Source organism: Podarcis erhardii (genome assembly GCF_964252035.2).
Source record: "Podarcis erhardii genome assembly, chromosome: 7".
Lineage (NCBI taxonomy): Eukaryota > Metazoa > Chordata > Lepidosauria > Squamata > Lacertidae > Podarcis > Podarcis erhardii.
In genome coordinates this window covers 27,637,381-27,662,798 of record NC_138511.1, presented here as the reverse complement: position 1 = coordinate 27,662,798, position 25,418 = coordinate 27,637,381, and the positions used below count along the sequence as shown (strand labels likewise).

At 48.3% G+C, this 25,418-nt stretch overlaps 1 protein-coding gene across 4 annotated transcripts in view; it reads left to right on the top strand.

Annotated features, from left to right (window-relative positions):
• Window positions 1-25,418, top strand: part of CAMTA1 (calmodulin binding transcription activator 1) — a 690,484-nt gene that overhangs the window by 624,799 nt on the left and 40,267 nt on the right. For all 4 annotated transcript variants that reach the window (XM_081870725.1, XM_081870727.1, XM_081870724.1 and 1 more), the window contains exons 7-9: window positions 17,346-17,486; window positions 19,257-21,133; window positions 24,185-24,311. In XM_081870725.1, coding sequence (XP_081726851.1) covers window positions 17,346-17,486; window positions 19,257-21,133; window positions 24,185-24,311 — 2,145 coding nt within the window. The remainder of the gene's footprint in view (window positions 1-17,345; window positions 17,487-19,256; window positions 21,134-24,184; window positions 24,312-25,418) is intronic.

Below are 25,418 nucleotides of genomic sequence, written 5' to 3'. Positions count from 1 at the left end.
CTGCTCCACTCTGCCAGAGTGACAGGCGGCGTCGGCGCAGCCCTGACCTTAAAGAGAGGGGCCAAACTGCCCCCCAGGGCTGGAGATGTGGAGCTGGAAAACTTTTGAGGGCATCTCTGATATCAATCCAAGGCCTGCTGGGCACCTCAGGAGGGGGGAAGTGGCAGCCGGCTTTAAAATCTGCAGTGCGTCAGGAAAAACGACGTGCGGATGACACCAAGCCGGCTGTAAATCTCTTTTATGCCTTGGGAGGGAAGCGCAAAGTTCTGCCCAATTATTCGGCCTGCTTAGGCATCTGCACGTCCCTGTTTATGGATGCGCATCCTGGGAGAGTCTCCCGTGGAAATGCAGCTCGGGTTGGAAAGGGGATGTGTGTGTGTGTGTGCATTTGCGGGGTGGGAGCTTTAGATTCTGATCAGGCTTCCGGTGAGGCGGGGAGGGGGGAGCGTGGAGCTTGGCTGAGCACATTCCGGGGGCGCCAAGCGCTCTCCTCGCCAGGCAGGCCTGCGATTGGGTTCCAGAGCAGAGCCCTGCTGCTCAGTCCAGGAGCCAAGCCCATTAGCTTCATCACATTTCCACATAAATCACATTCTATCGCAGGCTTCACAGTTTGATTTCCTGATGTTTCCAAATTTCTCTGCCCTGAAGGAGATTAGCCCATGATTGAATCTGAATGTGTTGCCTCCTCCTCCTCCTCCTCCTCCTCCTCCTCCTCCTCTCCTCCAGGAGTCCAGGGCAGGCTTTCGCCGGAGAGGCTTCTTCTTCCTCCTTCTCTCCCCCCCCCCCAATTCACCTGTTGCATAATGCAGCTCAGTCTCCTTCCTCCCACCCCAATTACCTTCATTCTTCCAGGCTTCTGAAGCACAAACTTCTGCAGGTGAGCTTTGATTCCCTGCCCTGCCTCAGAGTCAACCCTCTTTCTTCTGGTTCCTGGACCTGGCTGAGCCTCCACTGCCACCAGCCACTTAATTACGGGGTCCAGATGCTGCCTCCTTGGGGGCAGATTCAAGCAGAATTTATCAGCCCTCCAGAAATGGCTTTTAATTTCAGGTAGTGGAGGGTAACTTCCCTTGGCAAGGAAGGATGCCTGCTGTCCTGGCCGCAGAGGAAGCTCACTGGGTAGGGCAGGGCAGGGCAGATCATGCAGGTGCTTTGATCTGTTGAAAACGAAGTGGAATTAGCCAGCAGAAGAAGCACAAGATAAGGGAATCTGCCTCTTAACTTCGCTATTTGTATATGGTGCCATCAAATTGCTCAGCACATCACATCAAGGGTAGAGCTCACCTGACCTTGGACTACAATTCCCATGATTCTCCCTGTCCACTGCCCATGCTAGGGCTGCTGGGAGTCTGAGCCCAACAGCAGCATCGGGAGAAGGCTGGTCTAGATTTTGAAAGCGGGAGGCAGGGGAAAAGAAACAGGGCATGTTGATGCGTGTCCATAATCACATGTGCACCCACACATGGATGCCAACACATGTCACTACCAGGGAAGGTGTGCCATTCAGGATCTCGAGCCAGGAGTCACAGTAAGCCACAGGGAAGGAAGGCACGTTCTACGTTATTAGCAAGGGTAGATCAGCCATAGGGTACAGGCTAGCTGCAGCTCTTGGTGAGCAACCCAATCTGCATGTATAGTATTACAAAACAGGAATTGGTTAGCAGAGTGGATACAGCTGAAGATGTGCATGCTCTGAAGCTCAGATATGGCCTGAACTGACAGCTCAGTGGACCCGTCATGTGGAAAAGGGAAAGCCAGGAGAAAGGAGAGGGGCAGAGGGCAAAAGAGGTATGGCAGGGAGCAGCCGAGCCCTGAAGGCACATGTGGTGGGGAGGCGTGAAGAGAGACCCTGAGAGACATGATCAGAGAGAGAAAACACCAAGGTGGGCCTATTCCAAGAAGAGCAGGAGGAGTACAAAGTTTCTTTGCAGGCTAGACTTGTGTGGCTACCAAGGGTTGTGTGGCGAGGCAGCCTGGCTATCCGATCAGAAGGTGGGTCTTGTCATGCACAAACAGCCAGAGGGAAGGCAGTGAGGATGGTAATGGCCGGAAGGAGGCAAGACATTGGAGGTTCCCTTGAGCCTTGCACAGGACAAGTGAACTAGAGGGTTCACGTAGCACTGTGCCAGGCTGTTGCTGTTGGGTGGCACCCAGGGTGTGTGAAGGGGATAGATCTTGAAGCCTGGGTCAGGTGGCACTTGGGGTCAGGCAACATATTTGGAAAGGAGGAGCCCGCTTCCAGAGAGTTGTAGAGGGAGCTGCAGGGAGGTGCTATCACGAGCTAGAAACAGCGCAAGTCCCTGGCAGTTGGCGCCTGTCAGCTACTTCCAAGCACTCGGCCTTCAGCCTGCCGTTGTGCTTAATTGTTTCCCCTCCTGCTCCCCGCTATCCTTGCTTTGAGAGCTCTCCAAGCTGATCTGCAGATGCCCTTGGAGGCATCTGGTAGCTGAAACAAGATTAGCAAAGCAGAACTCCGTGTGCTCCAGCCAGGCCATCTGATCAGCAGCACTGCAAGGCAGCTGAGCCAGGAGAGCTGTGATGGTGGCCTTGACACTGCCACCGTCTTTCCAGTTCTGTAAAGCGAGACCCCAGAGGGTTGCAGGTTCTGCATCAGTTGTAGCTGTGGTGGGGCCTCTCCCAGGCAGGCAGGAGTCCATATTGGCTGAAGATGCTTGTTGGCATGTGTGGAAATAGTCACCTAAACTAAAACGTTAGGCAGATTTGGATGGCTTTGCTCTGGCACAACATTAAAAGAATGCAAGGGAAGATAAAGGAAAGGCCAGCTGGGTTTTCGCAGCAGGCTGCCACAGACCCTGATATTTAGTCACACTTGCTTTTCTCTGGGTCTCATACCTTGGGTGCTGCTGTCACAAATTTTACTGACTTTACAGGTCGTTGTTGTTGTTTTATAATGGAATTGTGAAAATTTAGGGCCTGTGCTTCCCCTCTGCCTTGCCCTGAGGACCAAATGCCACTGTCACAGCAAATGTGGTGTTTAGTCCTGAGGAGTGCATGGTGTCCGCAGAAGGAATTCCACACTCCATTCTTAGTTTCCAAAGCCCCAAGCACCAGATTTCCACAGACAAACAGTTGGCCGCTCTGCGTCTCATACGGTTTTTCTTTAGCACTGCCTTTTTTCACCCACCATGGGCTTTGGCATCCAAGCATCATGTGGCCTTCAAAGTACTTGCTTGCATAACATAGATTTGTTGGGAAGGCAAGGAATGGGTTGATGGGAAGAGTCAGAAAGAGAATGCAGAAGGTACACTAGACTTGGTTGGTGGAAGTGAGAGAACAGTGACAAGGATATTTACATCCAGGACAAAGATATATATAGCAGTTAATGGATATCGTGGCAAACTTTTCAATGTGGCCATTTCTGGAGCAGGATTCAGAAGTTCTGAAATAGCATTATTCACCCATCATTTCATTGGTTGGTTGGTTGGTTTAAAGTATTTTTTCCCATAAGAATCATCATCAACACAACATATCAGCATTTATATAATACATAAAATTTCAAGCTTAAACAGAGCACAATTTGCTATTATTATGAAGGAAAAAATATTGTCCTGCTGAAGACTCAGCATTACTAACTTAATATAACACGATCTGGATCATTCTTAGGGAAATACAAACCGAGGCATTGCATTTGGCCACAACCACTAATTTTTGCTGTATTCAACAAAACTGTTCCATCTTCTCCAAAAGCAGCTTTTGTCCCTTTGCTTCTGTTTCTGAATAACCAGAAATGGAACTCAAGGCAGCTCACAAAAGTTAAAACAAACACAAATAAAACATGGAAAGTCTTGGAGTGGCACCAGAAAGGTCCTCTCCTCTGTTTCCACCAAACATGCCTGTGAGGGGGGTGGGACTGAGAGCGGGGCCTCCCCAGAAGATCTCAGAGCCTGGGCAGGTTCATATGGGAGAATTAAGTCCTTCAGATAGCCTGGGTATGTAAAGAGCTTTATAGGTCATAACCAGCACTTCAGATTGTGTCCAGAAACAGACAGGAATGCAATGGAGCTGTTGTAAGAAGGAATTCATATGCTATCCCCAGCTAATAGTCTGGTTGCAGCTCTCTAGGCCAGCTGAAGGTTCCAAGCACTTTTCAAAGGCAGTTCCACATACAGCACATTACAGTATTCCAGATGTGGTGAAGCTAAGGTGTGTGTCACTGGGGCCAGATCAGACAAATGCACTCCTGGCCACCACAGAGACCTGGGCATGCCCAAACTGCCTTCAAGGGGCGTCCCCATCCATTACAGGCTGAGCCCTATTGTTCCACCTTCTGACTGACCAAGAGCACCTCTGTCTTGCCTGGATCAAGTTTCAATTTGTTCACCCTCCTCCAGTGTTGCTAATGACAGACGTTGGTTTAGAACCAAGGCAGCTTCCTTGGATTTAGGTAGAAAGGTGAAATAGAGCTAGGTGTCATCAGTATACTGGTGCCACCCAACCCCAAAACTCTGGAAGACCTGTACCAGCGGTTTCATGTAAATGTGAAATAACCTGGAGGACAGGACAGAACCCTGTGGCACCCCACAGGCCAGAGGCCAAGGAATCAGACAGGAGTCCCTCAGCGCCAGCTTCTGGTTTTGTAAAACAGTGCTTTCAGGTCCCATCCCAGCAAGGTGGATCAGACGAATACCATGGTTGATGATTTCGAAAGCCGCTGAGAAGTCCAACTGAACCAACTGGGACACATTCCCCCTGTCCAATTTCTGGCATAAGTCATTCACCAAGGCGACCCCAAGCCATCTCTGTCCCAGAACAGGCCTAAAACCATGTCAAAATGGATCTAGAAAATCCATCTCATCCAGAAACCTCTGGAGATGCGGTGCCACCACATGCTTCAGTACCTTGCCCAGAAATGGATTATTGGAAGCCAGTGGATAATTATCCAACATGGTGGGATTCCAATACTGTTTTGAAACATCACATTCCCAGCAGATGGTGGGGATCACCTCTCATTTTGGCATTTCCAGCACATGGTGGAGTGATTTTTTATTAATCTTTTGTATCTAGACCAGATGGTTCTATATATTTTTTTTTTTAAAAAAACCTACTACTACTACTGAGTTTTAAAACTCATCATTCTTCTGGGAGCTTTCGATAATGATGATGCTTCATTACACGTATTAGTCGCCTTCTACCAAAGCCTCAAGGAGACTCACAAGAAGATGAAGTTGCTACCCAGGAGGACTCCCCTGCTGGGCACCTGAGGGCCCCAGTCCTGCCACTCACCACCTGGCCTGACGGGCTCCATAAAGGGCTGCTGCTGCTGCTGCTGCTGCTGCTGCTGCTGCTGCTGCTGGGCAGAGAGGGCTCCGTTTTTGTTTAATTTGCTACTATTTTTTACCTATGTCATTTTAAACTGTGATATTAACGCTGTATTCTTATCTTTAGATTTTGATTTATGTGGAAATTGTTTTCCATTTGGTTGTGTATTTTTTGGATGTGTTTTGTTTGTTGTTTATGATTTTTGTAATTATGTAAATCTTGTCATGTTGTAAGACGCCTTGAGCATTGTTTTTAACTGTGGAAAGGCAGCATAGAAATAAAATGATGGTGATGATGATGATGATGGTGTTTAAAACAATACAAACCATCAAGCACCACCCTAGTCTAGATGAATTCATGGATGAGAAGGCTCCCTACCACTGATACCATGCTAGCTAAGTGGAACCTCCATGTTCAAAGGCAATGTACAGCTCTGGGTACCCAATGCACAAATGCCATCACTTCCACGCCCTGCTTGTAGGCTTGGAAGAGGCAACTGGCCAGCAGCTGTCAGAAGATGAGACCCAGAATTGGACAGACGTGGAGTGGTTCTGCATGAGATTGGATCTTGGAGGTCCTGCATGAAGTATGTGATGTGAGGGGGTAGAAGTTCTCCAGACAGCGGAATGTTGGAAGACTCGGGACAGATAAAAGAAAGTTCTTCATGCCCCAGAGTTAAATGATGGAACCCGTTCCCACAGGAGGCAGTGATGATGGCCAACTTGGATGGCGTTAAAAAAGGATTGGAAAAATTAATGAAGGAGAACAAGGCTGTCAGTGGCTACTGGTCATGGTGACCATGCTCTGCTTCCACTGTGTGGAAGGACATCAAGCCTTCACATTGTGATTTGGGTATAGATCTGTCCAAGACTCTTGTTTCTTAAGGTTATTGCTTTTTAGGATGCCCCACCACCACCACCTATCAGGCAGAATCTCTTCTGAACCGATCAATAGGGCATTCTGCTTACATATGGAGCTAACAGCTTTTTATATGGATGACAAAGTTGTCACAACTGGTTAATAAGAAACCACAGGGAACTAGCTGTACAGGGGAAATGCAGGAAAATCATTCTTGCTGAAGTCAAAACCTTTGACATGCCATGCTCTGTTCTTTCACCTACTCTCCCACCTTCATGCCAACTTTCTTTTTACACACTAAGAGAGAATATAAGAATATAAGAGCTGAACGTGCTCCAGCCTATTACAGGCCCAGATCCTTGCAGACCCCCAGACCCTTACGTTCTGCACCCACAACTATCAGAGGCGGTAATGGTTCTGAATACCAGTTCCTGGGAACCACAGGAAGGAAGAGTGCTCTTGGGCTCAGGGCCGGCTTCCCAGAAGAGGCATTTGGTTGGCCACTGTGAGAACAGGATGCTGGACTGGAAGGGCCCCCTTTGGCCAGATCCTGCAATCTCTTCTTATGTTCTCAATACCACCCATTGGGCCAAAGGGCTTCCCTGCCTTCCCCGCAAAGGGATCATCTCCATCTTAGCCCTCAGTGACGTCAAATGTTCAGGGAACTCTCTTGTCACACACGACATTGTCTGCTCTTTCGCACAGTGTTGTGTTTGACAACTGAATCTCTCTCCGCCTTCCACGTTGCACTTCCCCGCATCAAAAGCCGAGCTCGCACCTCCAGCAAATGCTTCTCCGTGTCAGTCATCCATAATCACTGTGTTCTTGTTTTCTCCTAATTATTCAAAGCACAGACCTGAAACAGCCAACGGAATTCTTAAGTCTGTAATCTTGGTGATTATAGAATATTTAAAGGGTGGGGGTTGACCACTAACAGCAAAAGCTTTCATTTATGTATCAAAGCAAGCAGAGCCTCATCATTGCCTGGTCAAGGAGCTCCACCGTGTGGCTGGCAGTAAGAACAAATCTTTTTTTTTCCCCCTATAAAATTGGGGCTGGAGGAGTAGGGGTTGTTTTCACACTGCACTGCTTCAGCACAGCTTCACCCAGTGAGCATTCATTCTCTCTTGATTTGTTTGTGTGGAAGTGAGACGATGTTGCAAGGATTATCCCCCATTTTCCTGTCCCTTTCCTTATCACATTCATGTCGAGCGGACAGGGGAGCGGATCTGTTGCTCAAAGTCTCCCACTTGACCGCTGCCTGAATTTGCTAATAGGCAATTGAATCCTACCCTGAAAATAATGACTGTCTGCAAGTGCCCCGAGCCTACCAAATCAGGATTTATTATCTGCACAGGGCATTCAAGGCTTGAAAACTGTTCCAGCTTCAGTTTCTTTCTAATCACCGTGGAACCCTGGCATGGGCCACAATGCTCATTCATATTACAAATGCCTCTTTCTTTATCTACCTCCCTCCCTCTCTCCCTCTGGGTCTTCTGTATTGGCAGCACTCAGGTATTTGTATAAATAGCAGGGATAGGGATGCCTAGCAAAGAGCTATCAGAGATCAAGCCGCCACAGGCAGATCTTCCCGGTCAGGTCACACATTCAGCAACATGCCCTGAGGTGTTGCAAAATCCAGGAATGTGCCAGTGTTTGTGAACTGTCGTTTAGAGAAAAGGTGAGTAAGAAGTTGCGTGATATTTATTTGTTGATGTTGTTGTTTATTTCATATAATTTATACACCGGCTTGATTGGAAAAAGAAACAGACAACAACCTCAAATCAATTTACAAAAAGACAAAACAAGAAAATCAAGAAGGAAAAATCACAACCATACTTTAAAACATGCAAATATTAAAATACTAAAATGTATTAAAATGACCTCAACTTTCTAAGTATCTGGGTAAAGGTAAAGGTAAAGGTAAAAGGACCCCTGACCGTTAGGTCCAGTCGTGGCCGACTCTGGAGTTGCGGTGCTCATCTGGCTTTATTGGCCAAGGGAGCCGGCATACAGCTCATGTCATGTGGTCATGTCAGCTGGTCATGTGGCCAGCATGACTAAGCTGCTTCTGGCAAACCAGAGCAGCACACGGAAACGCCGTTTACCTTCCCGCCGGAGCAGTACCTATTTATCTACTTGCACTTTGACATACATTCGAACTGCTAGGTTGGCAGGTGCAGGGACCGAGCAACGGGAGCTCACCCCATCTTGGGGATTCGATCGGCCCAACCTTCTGATTGGCAAGCACTAGGCTCTGTGGTTAACCCACAGTGCCACCCGCGTCCCCAAGTATCTGGGTAGGCTTGTCTAAACAAGAATATTTTCTAGCAGGCACTGGAAGAGTATAGTGAAGGCAAATGCTTGCTCTCAATAGGCAGGGAATTCCAAAGTTCAGGCGCTGCCACACTCAACCATCAAGTGCTTACAAATGCGGAACGGGTATTATGTGGCACCTGGAATGGTGCCAATTCCTCTCTCCTTCTTCCCGTTGAGACATCTGGTTGGCCACTGTGAGAACAAGAAGCTGGAGGAAGAGGAGGCAGAGATGGGCGCCCTATGGTCGGATCCTGATCCAGCTGCTGCTGCTGCTGCTGCTTCAGGACATTTCTTGTTCTTAGGTGTGATGCTGATGCTGGGAATCAAAAGCAACCAGCAGCTAATAACACTTGATTTTTCGAAAACCGTTTGTTTATTTCCCCCCCCCCCCAATTTATATGCCACCTTTCTGCCCACTTTGAAACAGAGGGAAAGTGCTCCTTGCTGAGACGTTTGCTTTATAATATGCTCTTTTAATTCGAGAGCCCACTCAAAGAACCATTTTGTGATGGGGCAGCCTATAAGTAACAGGCAAACTGGCCGTTAGGCAAGCAGGCAGGGGTGGCCTCTCTCGTTTCAGAGATGCTTTGCAGGCTGAGCCTGCCTTTCCAGCCTGGAAGCAGGGAGAGGTGTCCCAGGTGTGCCACAGCCAAGCCAGTGCTTTGCTTTTGCTGATGTCGAGCTTGTGGGTTTGTGGGAAGCCATAAAGGGGCCTTGCAATGGGCACCAGAGGAGGAGGAGGAGAGAGGAATTAATGGCTCCTGCCACAGGAGTCATAAATGAGCCGCGTGGCAGCCGCTCAGCACTTCGCCAGTTTGTGTACCTGGTATAGAGATTCAGGAGAGAGCACCAAACTAGGAGGGGAGCTTCTGCGCGCACACACGCACACACAAAATCCCCTGTTTGCCAGCCCAGGAGCAACTGAGCAAGGCCTCTGATGTGCCAGAGAGTAAGGAGGACCAGCTGTGATGTGGACATCACCACTGCCCGCTTCTCCCCTGTGGCCCATCCCTGAGAACCTGTGACTTTGGGATTGTAGTCCTAGGCCCACCTACTTAGGAGTAAACCCCAGTGAACTCAATGTCACGTTCTCCAGAACAGAATTGTTTAGATGACTCGGAAGTAAACAACAGAACAGACATCCCCAGCCAAACCACAAGAAACACCTCTGTTTCTGCAGCTCACCCAATACCACTACACACAATATACAGTGGTACCTCGGGTTACATACGCTTCAGGTTACATACGCTTCAGGTTACAGACTCCGCTAACCCAGAAATAGTGCTTAAGGTTAAGAACTTTGCTTCAGGATGAGAACAGAAATCGTGTGGTGGCAGCGCGGCGGCAGCAGGAAGCCCCATTAGCTAAAGTGGTGCTTCAGGTTAAGAACAGTTTCAGGTTAAGAACGTACCTCCGGAACAAATTAATTACTTAACCCAAGGTACCACTGTATACACACACACACACCCCCCTTCCTGAACAAGCCTATTTCTCCAGAGCAGCTCCCCCCAGCCTGGTGTGCTCAAGCTGTTTTGGACTACAACTCCCATGATCTCCAGAGGACAGTTGGGCGTGATGGGAGTTGTAGTCCTTAAAGCCTGGAGGGAACCAAGTTGGCAAAGGTTGTGCCAAAAGGACTCTAGTTGCCCATCTGGGAAACAGCCCTCTAGAGTAATCCTCGAAGCGCCGTGTCTCCAAAGCGAGGACAAATTGTTTCCAACACTTTAATATGCTTGGGAAATTACGACCAGAAAAGGCTAGGTTGGGCCTGCAGTGCAAATCAGCTGTGAAACTTTAATAAGGAGTAGGGGCTGCTTGAGTTTTTCACTCTCCTTGGTCCTGAACTTCGAAATACAGGCATCTCCCCCACTTTCATGGGGATTTGTTTCTGGGTGCCGTGTGTTTAAGTGAAAGTGTGCAGAGTAGGGAACACCATCTAAAAACCTGTCAACGCCCTCTAAACCTCTGGAAACCCTCGGAAACCCCTTTTAAAAACCAGCAGCATTTTCCAGACTGGCATGAATGGTGGCAATGGTGACTGTCTTCCTCATTGCTGGAAGACGATGTGGAAACAAGGCAGGTAGACCAGTCCCCTGTAAGCGCCTGGCTGTGATTTAGAGGTAGACCAATACCCTGCATTGCTTTGCCTCTCTTTTTGCCACGTTTTTGTGGTTTTTCTGGCCGTTTTTGCCTTTTTCACACCTTTTTGCAGTTTAAGTCAATTTACTTCATTATTTCTCAGCGCATATATACGCAGTCGTGTGCGGGTCGAATGCACATAAATGAGGAGAGGCCTGTAAATGTAAGGAAACGGCAAGCTTCTAGTTCTTCTACTATCCCTTAACATTTGTAGTGTCTTTTCTGCACTATCAGGCCATTTTTTGGAATTTACTGTTTAATAACTGCAGCCCCTTCCGGAGATGGACCTGGCGTTCCACCAGAGGCTTGTTTCTCTCTCTCTCTCTCTCTCTCTCTCTCTCTCTCCCTCCTTCCCTCCCTCCCTGCCTCTCTGACACTCAAAATATCTGCATGTTATGGAAGCCTTCTTCCTGCAAAGTGCAGCCTATTCCCATTGTTTTCGGTGCATTCTCCCCTAATGCAAAGCTTTTGTAGATAGATCAATAGTTATTTGTGTGCCCCTTTTGGAGACCAGAGCTATACCCTGCATTCGAGAAGTGTGTAATCTAAGGGATCGTTTCATTCCAAGCAGGTCGAATTGGGTCAGTCCACTGCGATAAACGGATAGGATGACTTTCTTCCCGTCCCTGGTCCCCACCAGTTACTTTCTCAGAGCTCCGTGATTAACCCTGGTGAAGCCGAATGCTTTTGGCTCAGCACCACATGGCTCAGAAAGGGCAATCTCTTTAGGCACTTGGTTTGGGAGACGAACGGGATGCAGTTATAGCCGCAGGTCCCAGACCTTCACAAAGAGGCAGCTACATTGCTAATTGCCTTTTTGTAGTTAAAAGAAAATGCTCTGCCTTGCTTGACCCGCAGCTGCAATTAAGGAGCAAATGACAGACTCCGCCGGGTTTCTAAGGAGATCTTGGAATGAGCAGCGGTTGCTGGAAAAAGAAAGGCTTGCCAAAGGAACTCCAAACAGGGACATTGTTTCAAGTCTGCTCGCTCAGCAATGCACATCCAGGTGGGTTTTCACAACCCACAAAAGGGTGGGAGACACCTCATGCCAGGATTTGAAAGTTGTTATTGTGTAGGTGTTGGGAGGTATGAAAAGAGAAGTCTAATTAAAGTTTAATCCAGTGGAGAAAAACCAGAAGTGATCCCTTTATTTCTGTCAGCTAAAACTTGTGGGGAGTCTGGAATGAAAAGGCACATGCTACTTTTTCAAATGGGCAGTCGCCAAGGAGACCCCGGCTCTTGTGTGTCCACAGTGAGTGGCTCTGGAGGCTGGGTAGTACTTTTTTTCTTGGAAATGTAAGAACACAGGAGAAATGGGGGAAGCTGCTTTATACTGAGACCAGCAGCCCCTCCAACTTCTGACCAGCAGTGGCTGCCTAGGACAGGGGTCAGCAAACTTTTTCAGCAGGGGGCCAGTCCACTGTCCCTTAGACCTTGTGGGAGGCTGGACTATATTTTGAAGGGGGGGAAATGAACCAATTCCTATGCCCCACAAATAACCCAGAGATGCATTTTAAATCAAATAACCCAGGAATGCATTTTAAATAAAAGGACACATTCTACAGTGGTAGCTCAGGTTACATAAGCTTCAGGTTACAGACGCTTCAAGTTACAGACTCTGCTAACCCAGAAATAGTGCTTCAGGTTAAGAACTTTGCTTCAGGATGAGAACAGAAATTGTGCTCCGGCGGCGCGGCAGCAGCGGGAGGCCCCATTAGCTAAAGTGGTGCCTCAGGTTAAGAACAGTTTCAGGTTAAGAACGGACCTCCATAATGAATTAAGTACTTAACCCGAGGTACCACTGTACTCATGTAAAAACACGCTGATTCCCGGACCGTCCGCGGGCCAGATTTAGAAGGCGATTGAGCCAGATCCGGCCCCCGGGCCTTAGTTTGCCTGCGCATGGCCTAGGATTTCGAACAGGGGTTTCTCCCCAGCCCTCCCTGATAGGATATGCCAGGGGATGAACCTGGGACCTTTTCATGCAAAACTCATAGTCTACAGATGAGCTGTGGCCCTGCTTCTCACATGTGTGGTTTTATATTTCCATGGAAGTCATAAAGACAGGAATGGCTACATAAGGGTCATGGGGTAAGCCACAAAGTCCTGGTTTGAAGGTCAGGGAGTTTTAAGTAAGCCTTTATTTCATTTCATTTCCAGACAGTTGTAACCAGGTCTATATTGACTATTTTCAATCCCAGAGCAAGGAACAATGAGAACAATATTCCCTCAGCATCAGCCCCAGAGATGATAAAAAATGCTGCCCTACTTTACAGGGCTGTTGTAGATGCTACTGCAGTCATATATATGTGTGTAGCACAGAAATGTCTTTCTCCCCAGCTGATATCCTATGCCCTTTTAAAATGTAGTTGGGGGGGGGTTGGGGGGATATTGGGTTGTTTTTATTTTGATTATATATTTTGTGGTTTTATATTTTGTGAGTGTGTGAGAGACGGAGGGAGAGTTGTATGCATGGCTGTGCATAGGTGAAATGGATCTGTGTGAAAGGTGATGATGATATTAATACCCCGCCCATCTGGCTGGGTTTCCTCAGCCACTCTGTGCGGCTCCCAACAGAATATTAAGAACACGATAAAACATTAAAAACTTCCCTAAACAGGGCTGCCTTCAGATAGATGCCTTTGTGTCTGGTCTATATGTGTGTGCATGAGAGGGTATGTGTCTGGTGCAGCTGCATTGTATATTGTTGTTGTTGTTGTTGTTGTTGTTAGAATTAATATACCGCTCTATACCCGGAGGTCTCAGGGCAGTTCACAGAACAAAATCAAAATATAAGACCACAAAATAAATAATCAAAATAAAAACAACAACCCAATAACTCACCTACCCCCCAAAACCACATTTTAAAAGGGCATAGGATGTCAATCAAATCAACCAAAGGCCTGATTAAAAAGGAACTTTTTTGCCTGGTGCCTAAAGGTGTATAAGGAAGGCGCCAGGTGAACTTCCCTGGGGAGAGCATTCCACAGATGGGAAGCCACTGCAGAAAAGGCCCGTTCTCGTGTTGCCACCCTCCAGACCTCTTGAGGAGGCGGCACACAAAGAAGGGCCTCAGAGGATGGTTTCAGGGTCCGGGTAGGTTCATATGGGAAGAGGCATTCCTGAGCCATTTAAGGCTTTCTAGGTCAAACCCAGCACTGGGGGTTTTTTTTAACATTTTTAATTTTATTGAAGAAATTGTAGCATAATCAAACATTTAAATTACATTTTTCAATTTCAACTCACCCCCCCACACGACTTCCCCCAACTTCCCTTCCTGATTTATTTATTTTTTAAATAATCTTTATTACTTTTCAAACTTACGGCAGACAAGAAAAAAGAACAAAAGAAGAAACAATACAATAAACAATACAAAACACAACCTTAACACTAAATTAAACAAAACAAAACAACAACAATTTAAAAAACATATAGCATACCATTTCATTAGTCTATCTTTCATTCCCTTATTTCATCGACTTCCTCTCACCTCCCTTTTTGTATTCCACTTCTGTTACTTGTTTCAGCAAATCCTTTCCATCTTTCTCTATCTTTATCATTATGAATGTCTTAACATATTTTTAACCTTATTTTCCATTAATACTAAAATACTTATTTATACTTAACTCCTTATAGCATTTCTGCTAAAGCCATAAAGTTTCATTCCAACAATTTTCAAACACTCATTAATTTTACAATATTTCTATGTACAAACTTTAGACTTTCCCAATCTTCTACCACCATCTCTTCTCCCTGGTTTCCCTTCCTGATTTATAGCATATCTGTTTCTTCTGCTTATAATTTTGTATTCCTTATATATTAAAATTAAGGTTGTATCATTTATCTATTCTTCTCATTTTTACCTCATAATTATACTTTATGTTTGTATTTGTCCATTGTAAGTGTATTACTCGAATCCTGCCATTGAGTTCATTTCAGTGCATTGTTTCTGTATATACATCATAAAAGGTTCCCAATCTTTTTAAAAGTTGTTATTGTCCTTATCTTTAAGTCAGATAGCTTCGCCATTACAGCGTATTCCATCAACTTTTCTTGCCAATGTTCTTTCGCTGGTATTTCGTCGCTTTTCCATCCTTGGGATAGTAAAATTCTGGCTGGGTTTGTTTTGTTTTTTGCAAACCCAGCACTCTGAATTGGGCCCAGAAACTAACTGATAGACAGTGCAGTCAGACCAGGGTCAATGTAACATGCTCAAACTGTCTTGCTCTGGTAAGCAACCTGGCTGCTGAATTCTGCACTAGCTGAAGTTTCCGAACTGTCTTCAGAGGCAGCTCTACATATAATGCACTGCAGTAATCTAACCTTGAGATTACCAGAGCATAGACAACGGTAGTTAGGCTATCCCTGTCCAGATAGGGGTGTAGCTGGGCCACCAGCTGAAGGTGATGGAAGGCACTCTGGGCCACTGAGGCCACCTGAACCTCAAATGACAGCAAAGGATCCAGGGGGATGCTTCTGTTTCGCTATTTATTCATCTCTCTACCCAAACTCCAATGAGATCTGGTGTGCTTTCCAAGCAGTTTTGATCTTCCAGCCTTTCCGGGAGGGAGGTGGCAATGGGCTGTTTTATTAACCTTCCCTTCATAATGCTCTCTTCCCCCCCAACCCCTTCCCACTGATTCATTATGTGTCAGGAAGCCGAGCGTGACATGTTAAAAGCCATCTTGATAGTATTTTATATTCAGTGCTAACAACTCACTGGCTCAGAGGAGGTTTTCTTTAAAAAGCCGGGGGTGGGGGGGGTTGCGCTGCGCAAGGAAAGCGAGACAATCTGCATATTGGATGTGCCAAGACAGTCGGTAATTTACATTAAGCATCCTGAAATTCTCTCCTTGCAATCTGTCACCCTTCAGTGGGTTTTCATCGTATAACCTTCACAAGAGAAGGGGGAGCAGCAGCAGAAAAAGAAGCTCATTTGGAGGAGAAGGAGCAGCAACCTAGCTTAGTGACCCAATGAGGGAAAGGTGGGGTGTGGGGGCAGGATTTGTGGCCAAAAAACAGCAAAGTTGAAGGCCGGCATTGTTCTTCTTCAGAGAGCTGGGGGTGGACCAGTGGAGAAACCTCTCCCTATTCTGTACAGACTCAGAGCCAGATTGAAGAGGCCTTGCAGGGGTTTCCCCCCATCACCTCACAAAACACCGTCGTACCTTCTTGAGCAGCAAAAAAGGGTCTCTTCCAACTTTATGATTCTGTCAAGAGCAGGACGCAGAACGGTACGTGCACTGCAAGGGAAACATAGCTCTTGAATCTGTGACGCCACACCTTTGCACTCAGCCCAGAAGCTATCGCAAGCCCAAGGATTCCAGAGCCCCTGCAAAGTTGTGCCGGAGGCAGTGGTCCCTCAGGCCAGCCATTGATTAAATATTGGCTCTGAACTATTTGCACACAGGCTATGCAAAGCCTAAGGTAAAGGGACCCCTGACCGTTAGGTCCAGTCATGGACGACTCTGGGGTTGCAGCGCTCATCTCACTTTACTGGCCGAGGGAGCCGGCATACAGCTTCCGGGTCATGTAACCAGCATGACTAAGCCGCTTCTGGCGAACCAGAGCAGTGCACGGAAACACCGTTTACCTTCCTGCCAGAGTGGTACCTATTTATCTACTTGCACTGCATGCTTTCGAACTGCTAGGTTGGCAGGAAGCAAAGACATATTTCACAGATTTGTTTGAAGGACAGGTGTGGTACCTACTGACTAGTGCATATGATGTCATGACTGGAGCCTAATGCTGAAGAGTCTTTAAAAATTTGCTTCCTTTTGTTTTCAACTTTTGTTCTGCTATCTGCCCATCTACAGCTCCTTCTCTCCTGTCACTTCAGTGTCATCTTTTTTTCTCTCAAAACACACCTTCTCTTTCCGGGACTTCCTTCCTTTCTGGCCCAACGCCTAATATGCCCCAGTTGAAGACAGATAGTTTTCCTCCTCAACTGCAAGTCTCTGCCTCTTGCCTGTTTATCTAAGCAGGGCTGCAACTAAAACAAGGGAGGCATCTGAAACTCTCCTTGTTTTTGTTCCAAAGTTGAACTGAAGGACCAGGAATCCTCTGTAGTTCTCTTTTTTATTTTCAGGTGGTGCGCAAAGGGCCATGCATGCACACATCACCACAGCCTTCAATGCATCACACACACATTTGCATTACTGACATGAAAACCTTGCACAAGAGCTGCTTCAGTGTGACCTGATTGCACCAAGCTGCTCTTTGGGCAGAGGTTGCATCTCTGCACTTGTGTGCATGGCTGAAACACAGAAAGGTCACCTGCAGGAAACCATGCGCACATTCATGCCAAGAGCACTTTTGCAGGGTGGGGGGCACAGAAGAAAAAGAAAGAAAGAATTGTCCCTGTACATATTTCCATAGGTTGGTACACAATGTAAAGAAGCTGAAGGGAGTTGAATCTTTGGCAAAGGGTGTACACTCCTGTCCTGGGATTTATTTTAGGAGTTATTCCAGCACAGGAGGAGTGGGAAGCAGGGCAAAGCCCCTTAGAGAAACATGAAAGGGGAAAGGGGGCTTCCTCTCACTCCCAACTCTAATTACCTTAATGGGAAATGAGGTGATGAAGCATGCGTTTCCGCACAGTCTATCCCCAACCAAAGATCCTTCAGAGCAAAGGATCTGCCAGGACAACTGCTGGTCGTCGGCTGCTGCTGCTGCTGCTGCTTCCACCTCACCTCTTGCCTTTCTCTCTCTCTCTCTCTCTCTCTCTCTCTCTCTCTCTCTCTCCACAGTTCACGGCATCAAGTGGACATGCAGCAATGGGAACAGCAGTTCGGGCTTCTCTGTGGAGCAGCTGGTGCAGCAGATCCTGGACAGCCACCAGACCAAACCGCAGCCTCGGACGCACAATTGCCTCTGCACTGGCAACTTGGGTGAGGAGCAGGAGCTTGCAGGGCAAAAACGTTCTGCACTCTCCCGGTTTTGGAATGCCACAAAGTGCTGGATTTGTGGGAGGGTGGAATCAGGGTGGGATATAGGTTGAGGGGGAAGCAAGGTACCTGCTTTGCATGCAGGAGGCTCACAGGGCTAGGAAGGTCCTCTGCTTGAAAAACTTGAAGAGCCACTGCCAGACCATGTAGACAACACTGACATGGATGGACCAATGCTCTGACTCTGTATAAGGCAGCTTCCTGTGCTCAGGGCCAGCCCACACCTGAGATAAAGGGAAGCAACTGCCTCAGGTGGCAGAATCCACAGGGGCAGCAGATTCTGGTGTAGACCATTATTCCTCCTTTGTTCCTGATGTCCAGCTTCACTTTCCCCTTCTTCCCTGGTGGAGAGGGGAACACCATTTTGTAGTTCATTTCAAGTGTCACACTCTTGGGCCAGTCCTGCCTGCACTCCCCATGTCCCTATGGGGCAGGAGGGTTGAAGAGCTCTTAGCCATAATACCTTAAACAGGACCCTACATTAGAGAGACGGCAGACATGAGATGTGGACAGATCAGCCGATTTCTAGGCAACTTGGGGAGGTAACTTCCAGTTTGCCCCTTTCCTGAGCATTCAGCCTGATTTACTGGTGGGGAGGTCACATTATTTTGTCAAAGGAAGTATTATCCTTCGCTTCCCAGCGTATTTGCTGGTCACTTTGCTTAGTGCAAAAGGTCCAGTCTTTTGAGAAAACAGGTCTGTTCAAGAGCTGGAAATTGACTATAGTTGCACAGCCTGCACTTGCCAGGATACGGCTGAATCCTCACCCCACCAGTAAAAGGGGACATTCTGTATGTGCCCCAAATTTCATACATACATTCTGTCTTGTTTCTTCTTAAGACTACAAACCTCTTTTAAATAATCACACAAAGAATTGCATTAATTTTGTATATTTTATCTTAAAATATGTGTTTTGTACACATTTTATTCTAAAATGCTTACTTTTGAATGCATTTTAACCTAAACTATGAATCTTTTTTATGATTTTCAGATTTATACATGTCAATAATTTTACAGTCATTTTAACATTCCAAAACTTGACTTCCTTCCCCTTCTTTCCGTGGTTCCTTAAATTCTTTTAATTTATACTCTCCTCCCTCTTGTTCTAATAAATTTCTATAAGTTGTCCACCCTGCTATCATATTCTTTTTCTTTACTGCTATAGCTTCCAACAGTGAGAGCCAAAGTGGTGTTTTTACCTTTAATAAATGTTTGTATTTATCCCATACTCTATAGAATTTTTTCCTAATTATATGATTTGTAAATCCTTTATGTACTTTCATCTCTTCATACCATAAATAAGCATGCCAACCAAAAATATTATCATGACCTTCTAAGTCTAGAATATGTGAATTCTCTAATGTCATCCATTCCTTCAACCAACAAAGACAGGATGCCTCGTAGTATAGTCTCATATCAAAACCAATGAAAAGCTGAGTTTCCTCTGGTCCACTTCTAAGTCCAAGAGGCACAAATCCAGCTCTAGGCAAAACATGTTCAGGCTGAAGCTCTGAATCCCCCGACAGGTTGATCATTTCATGGTGCTTTTGCCCATCTTGATCTTGCTCTAAGGCTGACAGCTGTAGAAAGCTTCAGCTGTTCAGTCCCAGCCATCCCTCTGCATTAGAAAGTAATACAGAGAAACTTCTGGCATAAGGACCAGCTGGCTTGTGTTCCAGTCCACAATTAACCTTCTGTTTCTACTTGGGACAGGCGCAGGTAGCAGTGTGCACCACAAGTGCAACAGTGCCAAACACCGCATCATCTCACCAAAGGTCGAGCCGAGGTCAGGCGGGTACAGCGCCCACTCTGAGGTGCAGAACAACGATGTCTCCGAAGGGAAGAACGAGCACAGCCATGGCAAGTCCTCCAGCCGGGAGAAAAGGAATGGCAAAGTGGCCAAGCCGGTCCTGCTGCATCAGAACAGCACAGAGGTCTCCTCAACCAATCAGGTGGAAGTCCCCGACACCACGCAGAACTCCCCCGTGTCCATCAGCAGTGGGTTGAACAGTGACCCCGATGTGGCGGACAGCCCGGCTGTCACCGGGGTCTCCAGCATGGCCGTTGCCTCAGTGATGGGCAACCTGTCACAGAGCGCCACGGTCTTCATGTCGGATGTGACCAGCGAGGCCGTCTACACAATGTCACCCACCGCGGGTCCCAATCAGCACCTCCTCTCCTCAGACGCAGCTGCCCAAGGGCTGGTCCTGGCCGTGAGCTCGGATGGCCACAAGTTCACCTTCCCCACCGCCAGCAGCTCAGACGGCCTGTCCATGCTGCCCGCCAGCGTCTCCGAAGAGCTGGTGCTCTCCACCACTCTCGACAGTGGCCGGAAGATCCCAGAAACCACGATGAATTTCGACCCGGACTGCTTCCTTAACAATCCCAAGCAGGGGCAGACGTATGGAGGAGGAGGCCCCAAGGCAGATTGCCTGGGCCCCAACATCAGGCAGTCACCCACGACAGAGCGCGGGTTCAACTTCAGCGCAGCCCTCACCAAGGAGATTAAGACGGAAGACACGTCCTTTGAGCAACAGATGTCGAAAGAAGCGTTCTCCTCCTCTTCCTCATCCAACTCGCTCACCCTTACGACTGGTTCCAGTTTGCTCCCATCCGGCGGAGGCCTCAGCCCCAGTACCACCTTGGAACAAATGGACTTTAGCGCAATCGATTCCAACAAGGATTACTCCTCTGGTTTCAACCAAGCGGTCCAGAGCCCCCACGTCCACCAGACCCCTTCCCCCAGTTTCTTCCTGCAGGATGCCAGCAAACCTCTGCCTCTGGAGCAAAACAGCCACAACAACCTGAACGATGCAAGCAGTTCCTTTGTCAACCCTTTAGGGCTCCCCAACGTGAAGACGGAGGCTTCCTCCCAGAGCACTTCCAACTGCAACGGCACGGTGGAAGCTCGCATCGAGTCCACCTCTTCGCTCCAGCTCATGCAGTTCCAGGCAAACTTCCAGGCTATGTCTGCTGAAGGCGAGGTCCCGATGGAGACCTCTCCGCAGGCGGATGGGAACGAGAACCTGCTGAAGACGGGGGAGCTCCAGGCCTGTGGTGGGACAGAGCACTACATGCAGCCCGAGACCAACGGGGGCAGCTTGCGGAATGGGAACAGCCTCCCCATCCTCCAAGGGAACATGGTGCAAGGCCTCTACCCAGTAGCCCACCCGGGTTTGAACAACTCCTCCAACATGGAGCTGAGCTTGGACCACTTTGACATCTCCTTTAGCAACCAGTTCTCTGACCTGATCAATGATTTCATCTCGGTGGAAGGTGGGAGCAACACCATCTACGGGCACCAGCTGGTATCAGGCGAGAGCAGTGGGCTGTCCCAGCCGGAGGATGCCAACCGGGCCTCCTACAACCAGGCAGAGATGTGTATCCCCTGCTGCAGCCCCCAGCAAGCCAGCCTGCACCTAAGCAGCAGCACAGAGAACGGGGCAAGCACTCTGGCCTACATGCACGTGACTGAGGTGGTGTCGGCAGCGGCAGCTGCCGCTGCTGCTCAGGGCACCCTGGGCATGCTCCAGCAGAGCGGGCGCCTTTTCATGGTGACGGATTACTCGCCCGAGTGGTCTTATCCAGAGGTGAGCTGTTTGGCTTTTCAGCCCTTGGTGGGTTTTTGGCAGTGCTATTTTTTTAGAAAAAGAGGTGCAGGAACTCACCATGATAAACACCTTCCTTGTTATCTTAGAATAGCAAAGGTGCCCACCTGATAGATGCCAGAACTGAGTTCCAGTGAGTTGTGGCTGGGGGGGCGGGGAAGCCCTGGGTTTTGGAAATGAGATAATTTGGCTTGCCAAGGAGGGGAGGGCCCCACCTCTCTACCTGACTGTCCCATCTGTGCTCCAGGGAAGTTGGAAAGGAAGGAAAACCAAAACCACAGCATGCAAGGAAGAGGGAGCTTCTGCTGTCAGAGGTTGTATGCCTCTGAATGCCAGTCCTGGGAGCCACAAGTAGGGAGGGTGCTGCTGCTGCTCGTGTCCTGCTTGTGGGCTTCCCAGAAGAAACATCTGGTTGACCACTGCGAGAACAGGATTCTGGGCTCATTGGGTCCCTAAGACCTGATCCAGCTGCTGCTGGGCTCCTCTGGTGCTCCTATATTCTTCTTTCCAATAGGCATTACAGTCTCTCATTCCACCAAGGCCTCTGTCCCTCCCTGTTTTAGGCTGAGAGAGGGATTGGGGTTATTGGGAGTAGGTAGGTGAGGGACGCAGGTGGCGCTGTGGGTTAAACCACAGAGCCTACGACTTGCCAATCAGAAGGTCGGCAGTTCGAATCCCCATGACGGGGTGAGCTCCCATTGCTCAGTCCCTGCTCCTGCCAACCTAGCAGTTTGAAAGCACGTCAAAGTAGATAAATAGGTACCGCTCCGGCGGGAAGGTAAACAGTGTTTCCGTGCACTGCTCTGGTTTGCCAGAAGCAGCTTAGTCATGCTGGCCACATGATCGGGAAGCTGTACACCAGCTCTCTCGACCAATAAAGCAAGATGAGAAAACCCCAGAGTGGGTCATGACTGGACCTAATGGTCAGGGGTCCATTTACCTTTGCCTTTTAGGTGAGTGACACAGTTGCCAGCTTCAGCCTAGAAATATTTTGAACCGGCCAGAATGCTGCCCTGCTACCGGCTCACCTGTGTAGAACATTTGTTCAGGCAGAAAAGTGCAAATTGCTCCTTGGATGAAAGGCAGTTAGAGAGCTGGCCTTCTGGCAGTGCCACGCAACCCATCAGCTTTAGCCACATGGTGACACCACAAAACCAAACCAGACTGGGCAGGTGTTCTTCACTGAATGGGTGAGCACTTCCACCCTGTTTCCTAAAGCCATTCATCTTAACCCTAGAAATAAACCCGTCCATCCCAGAGCAAAGTGCCTGCGTGTTGATGGGATGCCTTTCATGAAACACATCCTTCCGTGTTATGTTTCTCCAACTGCACGCCAAGACTCCCAGGTTGGGCACTAAATGTGCACTGGCCAAGGTGCTGCAACCAGACCTGCTCACAGCATCCACACTTTTGACTCTTTAGAGAAGTAGATTTGAAAAGTATTAACAATGTGTGTGTCGAGGGCCTCCCAATCCAAGCTGGTAAAATTGCTTTTTTGAAAAGTGTTTTCCTGCCTTTCTGCCACTGGGGGTCAGCACAGGAGAAGCATATTTCGGTTTCTCTCCAGGTTTTTAGATCTCCTGCCCAAATGTGGCATTTCCTCTTCGGCAGAAACCAGTGCAGGGCGGCTCTGCAACCTGAAGATGTTTCTTGTCCTACTTGCTTGGACAGAGGCAGCAGTGGGACAGAGGCCTCTCCTTCCCCCGGCCCACATTTGATTCCCTCTCCCATATAACTTAGGCTAAAACAAGTCCTCCCTTCAGAGTCAAGGGTCAGTTTTCTTTGCAGAATAAGCAGCAGCTGCAGCAAGCTACCGTGGCTTTCCCCACAGAGCCATTTCTCATTGAAAATGCCCACAGCGGGAAATATTGTGTCTTTTCCTCATGGTGAGTCGGGGCACAATATTGTTCTGAAAAACAGGCGGAGGGAGAGTGGGTTAAGATGACCCTCCCCTGTTGCTGCTCCTCCAGGCTCTTTTACATTTTTTAGCAAAATCAGGAGACTGTGACCCACTTCGCTCTCGTACTGTCTAGCTGGGCCCTGAGAATCTCAGCCTGACTCAGGAGCTGCAGGTGAGCGGAGAGCGACCTTTTCAGCAGCGGCTCCCTTCTTCTGGAAGGGCTTTGGAAAGGAATTCTGAATGTCTCTCTCCTGTGTTGCGGTTCCAGTATTGATGGATTGGTTTTTATTTCTCCTGCTTCCTTCAAGGGGCTTTCCTTCAGGTGGAATGGCAACAAGCTTTGAGGTCCTTACTGGGGAGAAAGCTGGGCGGTAACATTCATCAGACAATAGGTTGCTGCATTTTCCATTCTTTCAGATGGGGAACCGAGGCAAATAGCGACTTCTCTAGGCAACAGAGTCAACTGAAGCCAGGGGTGGTATTTGAACACCTGCTGGTGGTGTCCAATGCTAGCCCTACTCAGAGTAGGCCCATTGAAATTAACAGACATGAGCAACTTAGGTTCATTAATTTCAGTGGGTCTACTCTCTGCATAGGTCTTAGTTGAATACCAGCTCACATCTGCCCTGTTTACACTTAGCTTCCTGTCTACTAGGTGGCATTGGTTACAGGACTTTGTTGGAGGAAATAGACTCTGGTTCCCACAAAGCTTGACTTTGCTGAGTGGTGCCTTTCCAATGTTTGGGGCTACAATATGGCCGTGACAGCTGGGGATGATGGGAGTTGTAGTCCAAAGCCTCAGTTGGGCACCTCGAACCACACACAGCTCCACACTTCCAGTTTCCAACTGAAAGCCACCTCATAGATAGGGGAGGCCCTCCTACCTCGCCATGGAGCCCTGCCTGCTTGCCTGGTCTTGGTTGCCCCACATGCAGCAGGCATTGGCCGCCAGGGCTGAGAGCCCTTTGGCGTCCATATGACTCCTGCTCTTATTTCCTCTCTCTGTGGCAAATGCCAGTAACTTTGTGGGGCAGGAGGAGGAGGGAGCCCCCTAGAGGAGGCAGCCCAGAGTGATCCATGATTGACTCCTCCTGACCCCCATTCCCTGCTCTGCTTGCTTTTTTCCTCTGCAGGGGGGCGTGAAGGTGCTGATCACAGGGCCCTGGCAGGAGGCCAGCAATAACTACAGCTGCCTGTTTGACCAGATCTCAGTGCCAGCCTCCTTGATACAGCCAGGGGTGCTGCGCTGTTATTGCCCAGGTGAGAAATCCAGGAAAGTGTGAGTGAGTGTGTATGTGTGTTTTAAAGCCACTGTGCTGGAAGCGTTGCATCAGAAAGAGCTGCATCACCTTTTCACACTTGTAATCCTTGCTTCAGAACTCAGGAGCCATTCTGCTACATCATCATCATCATCATCATCATCATCATCATATTTATACCCCCCCCCCAAATCTGGCTGAGTTCCCCCAGCCACTCTGGGCGGCTCCCAATTGAGTGTTAAAAACAATACAGCATTAAATATTAAAAACTTCCCTAAACAGGGCTGCCTTTTTAAAATAAGATAGCTGCTTATTTCCTTGACATCTGATGGGAGGGCGTTCCACAGGGTGGGTGCCACTACCGAGAAGGCCTTCTGTCTGGTTCCCTGTAACCTCACTTCTCACAATGAGATAACCGCCAGAAGGCCCTCGGCGCTGGATCTCAGTGTCTGGGCTGAACGATGGGGGTGGAGACGCTCCTTCAGGTATACAGGACCGAGGCCATTTAGGGCTTTAAAGGTCAGCACCAACACTTTGAATTGTTCTTGGAAATGTACTGGGAGCAAATGTAGATCTCTCAGGACCGGTGTTATGTGGTCCTGGCAGCCACTCCCAGTCTAGCTGCCACATTCTGGATTAATTGCAGTTTCCTGGTCACCTTCAAAGGTAGTCCCACGTAGAGCGCATTGCAGTAGTCCAAGCGGGAAATAACCAGAGCATGCACCACTCTGGCAAGACAGTCTGCAGGCAGGTAGAGTCTCAGCCTGCATACCAGGTGGAGCTGGTAGACAGCCGCCTTGGACACAGAATTAACCTGCTCCTCCATGGACAGCTGTGAGTCCAAAATGACTCCCAGGCTGCACACCTGGTCCTTCAGGGGCCAGTTCAAGCCTTTGGCTTCCAACCGCAGCATGCCAGGTTCCTGGAAACTTATGAGTTGGGAAGGAGTAAGGAAGCCCTCCCCGCCATTCATTTCCAGCATCTGTTATTTGTAGGTACACGGCCTCTGAGCATGGAGGTTCAATTTGACTGTCGTGTCAGTAGATCTGTCTTCTGATCTGTTGCTTTTCATATAGATTTTTTTCCCCATCCAGTTTTATCACATTGT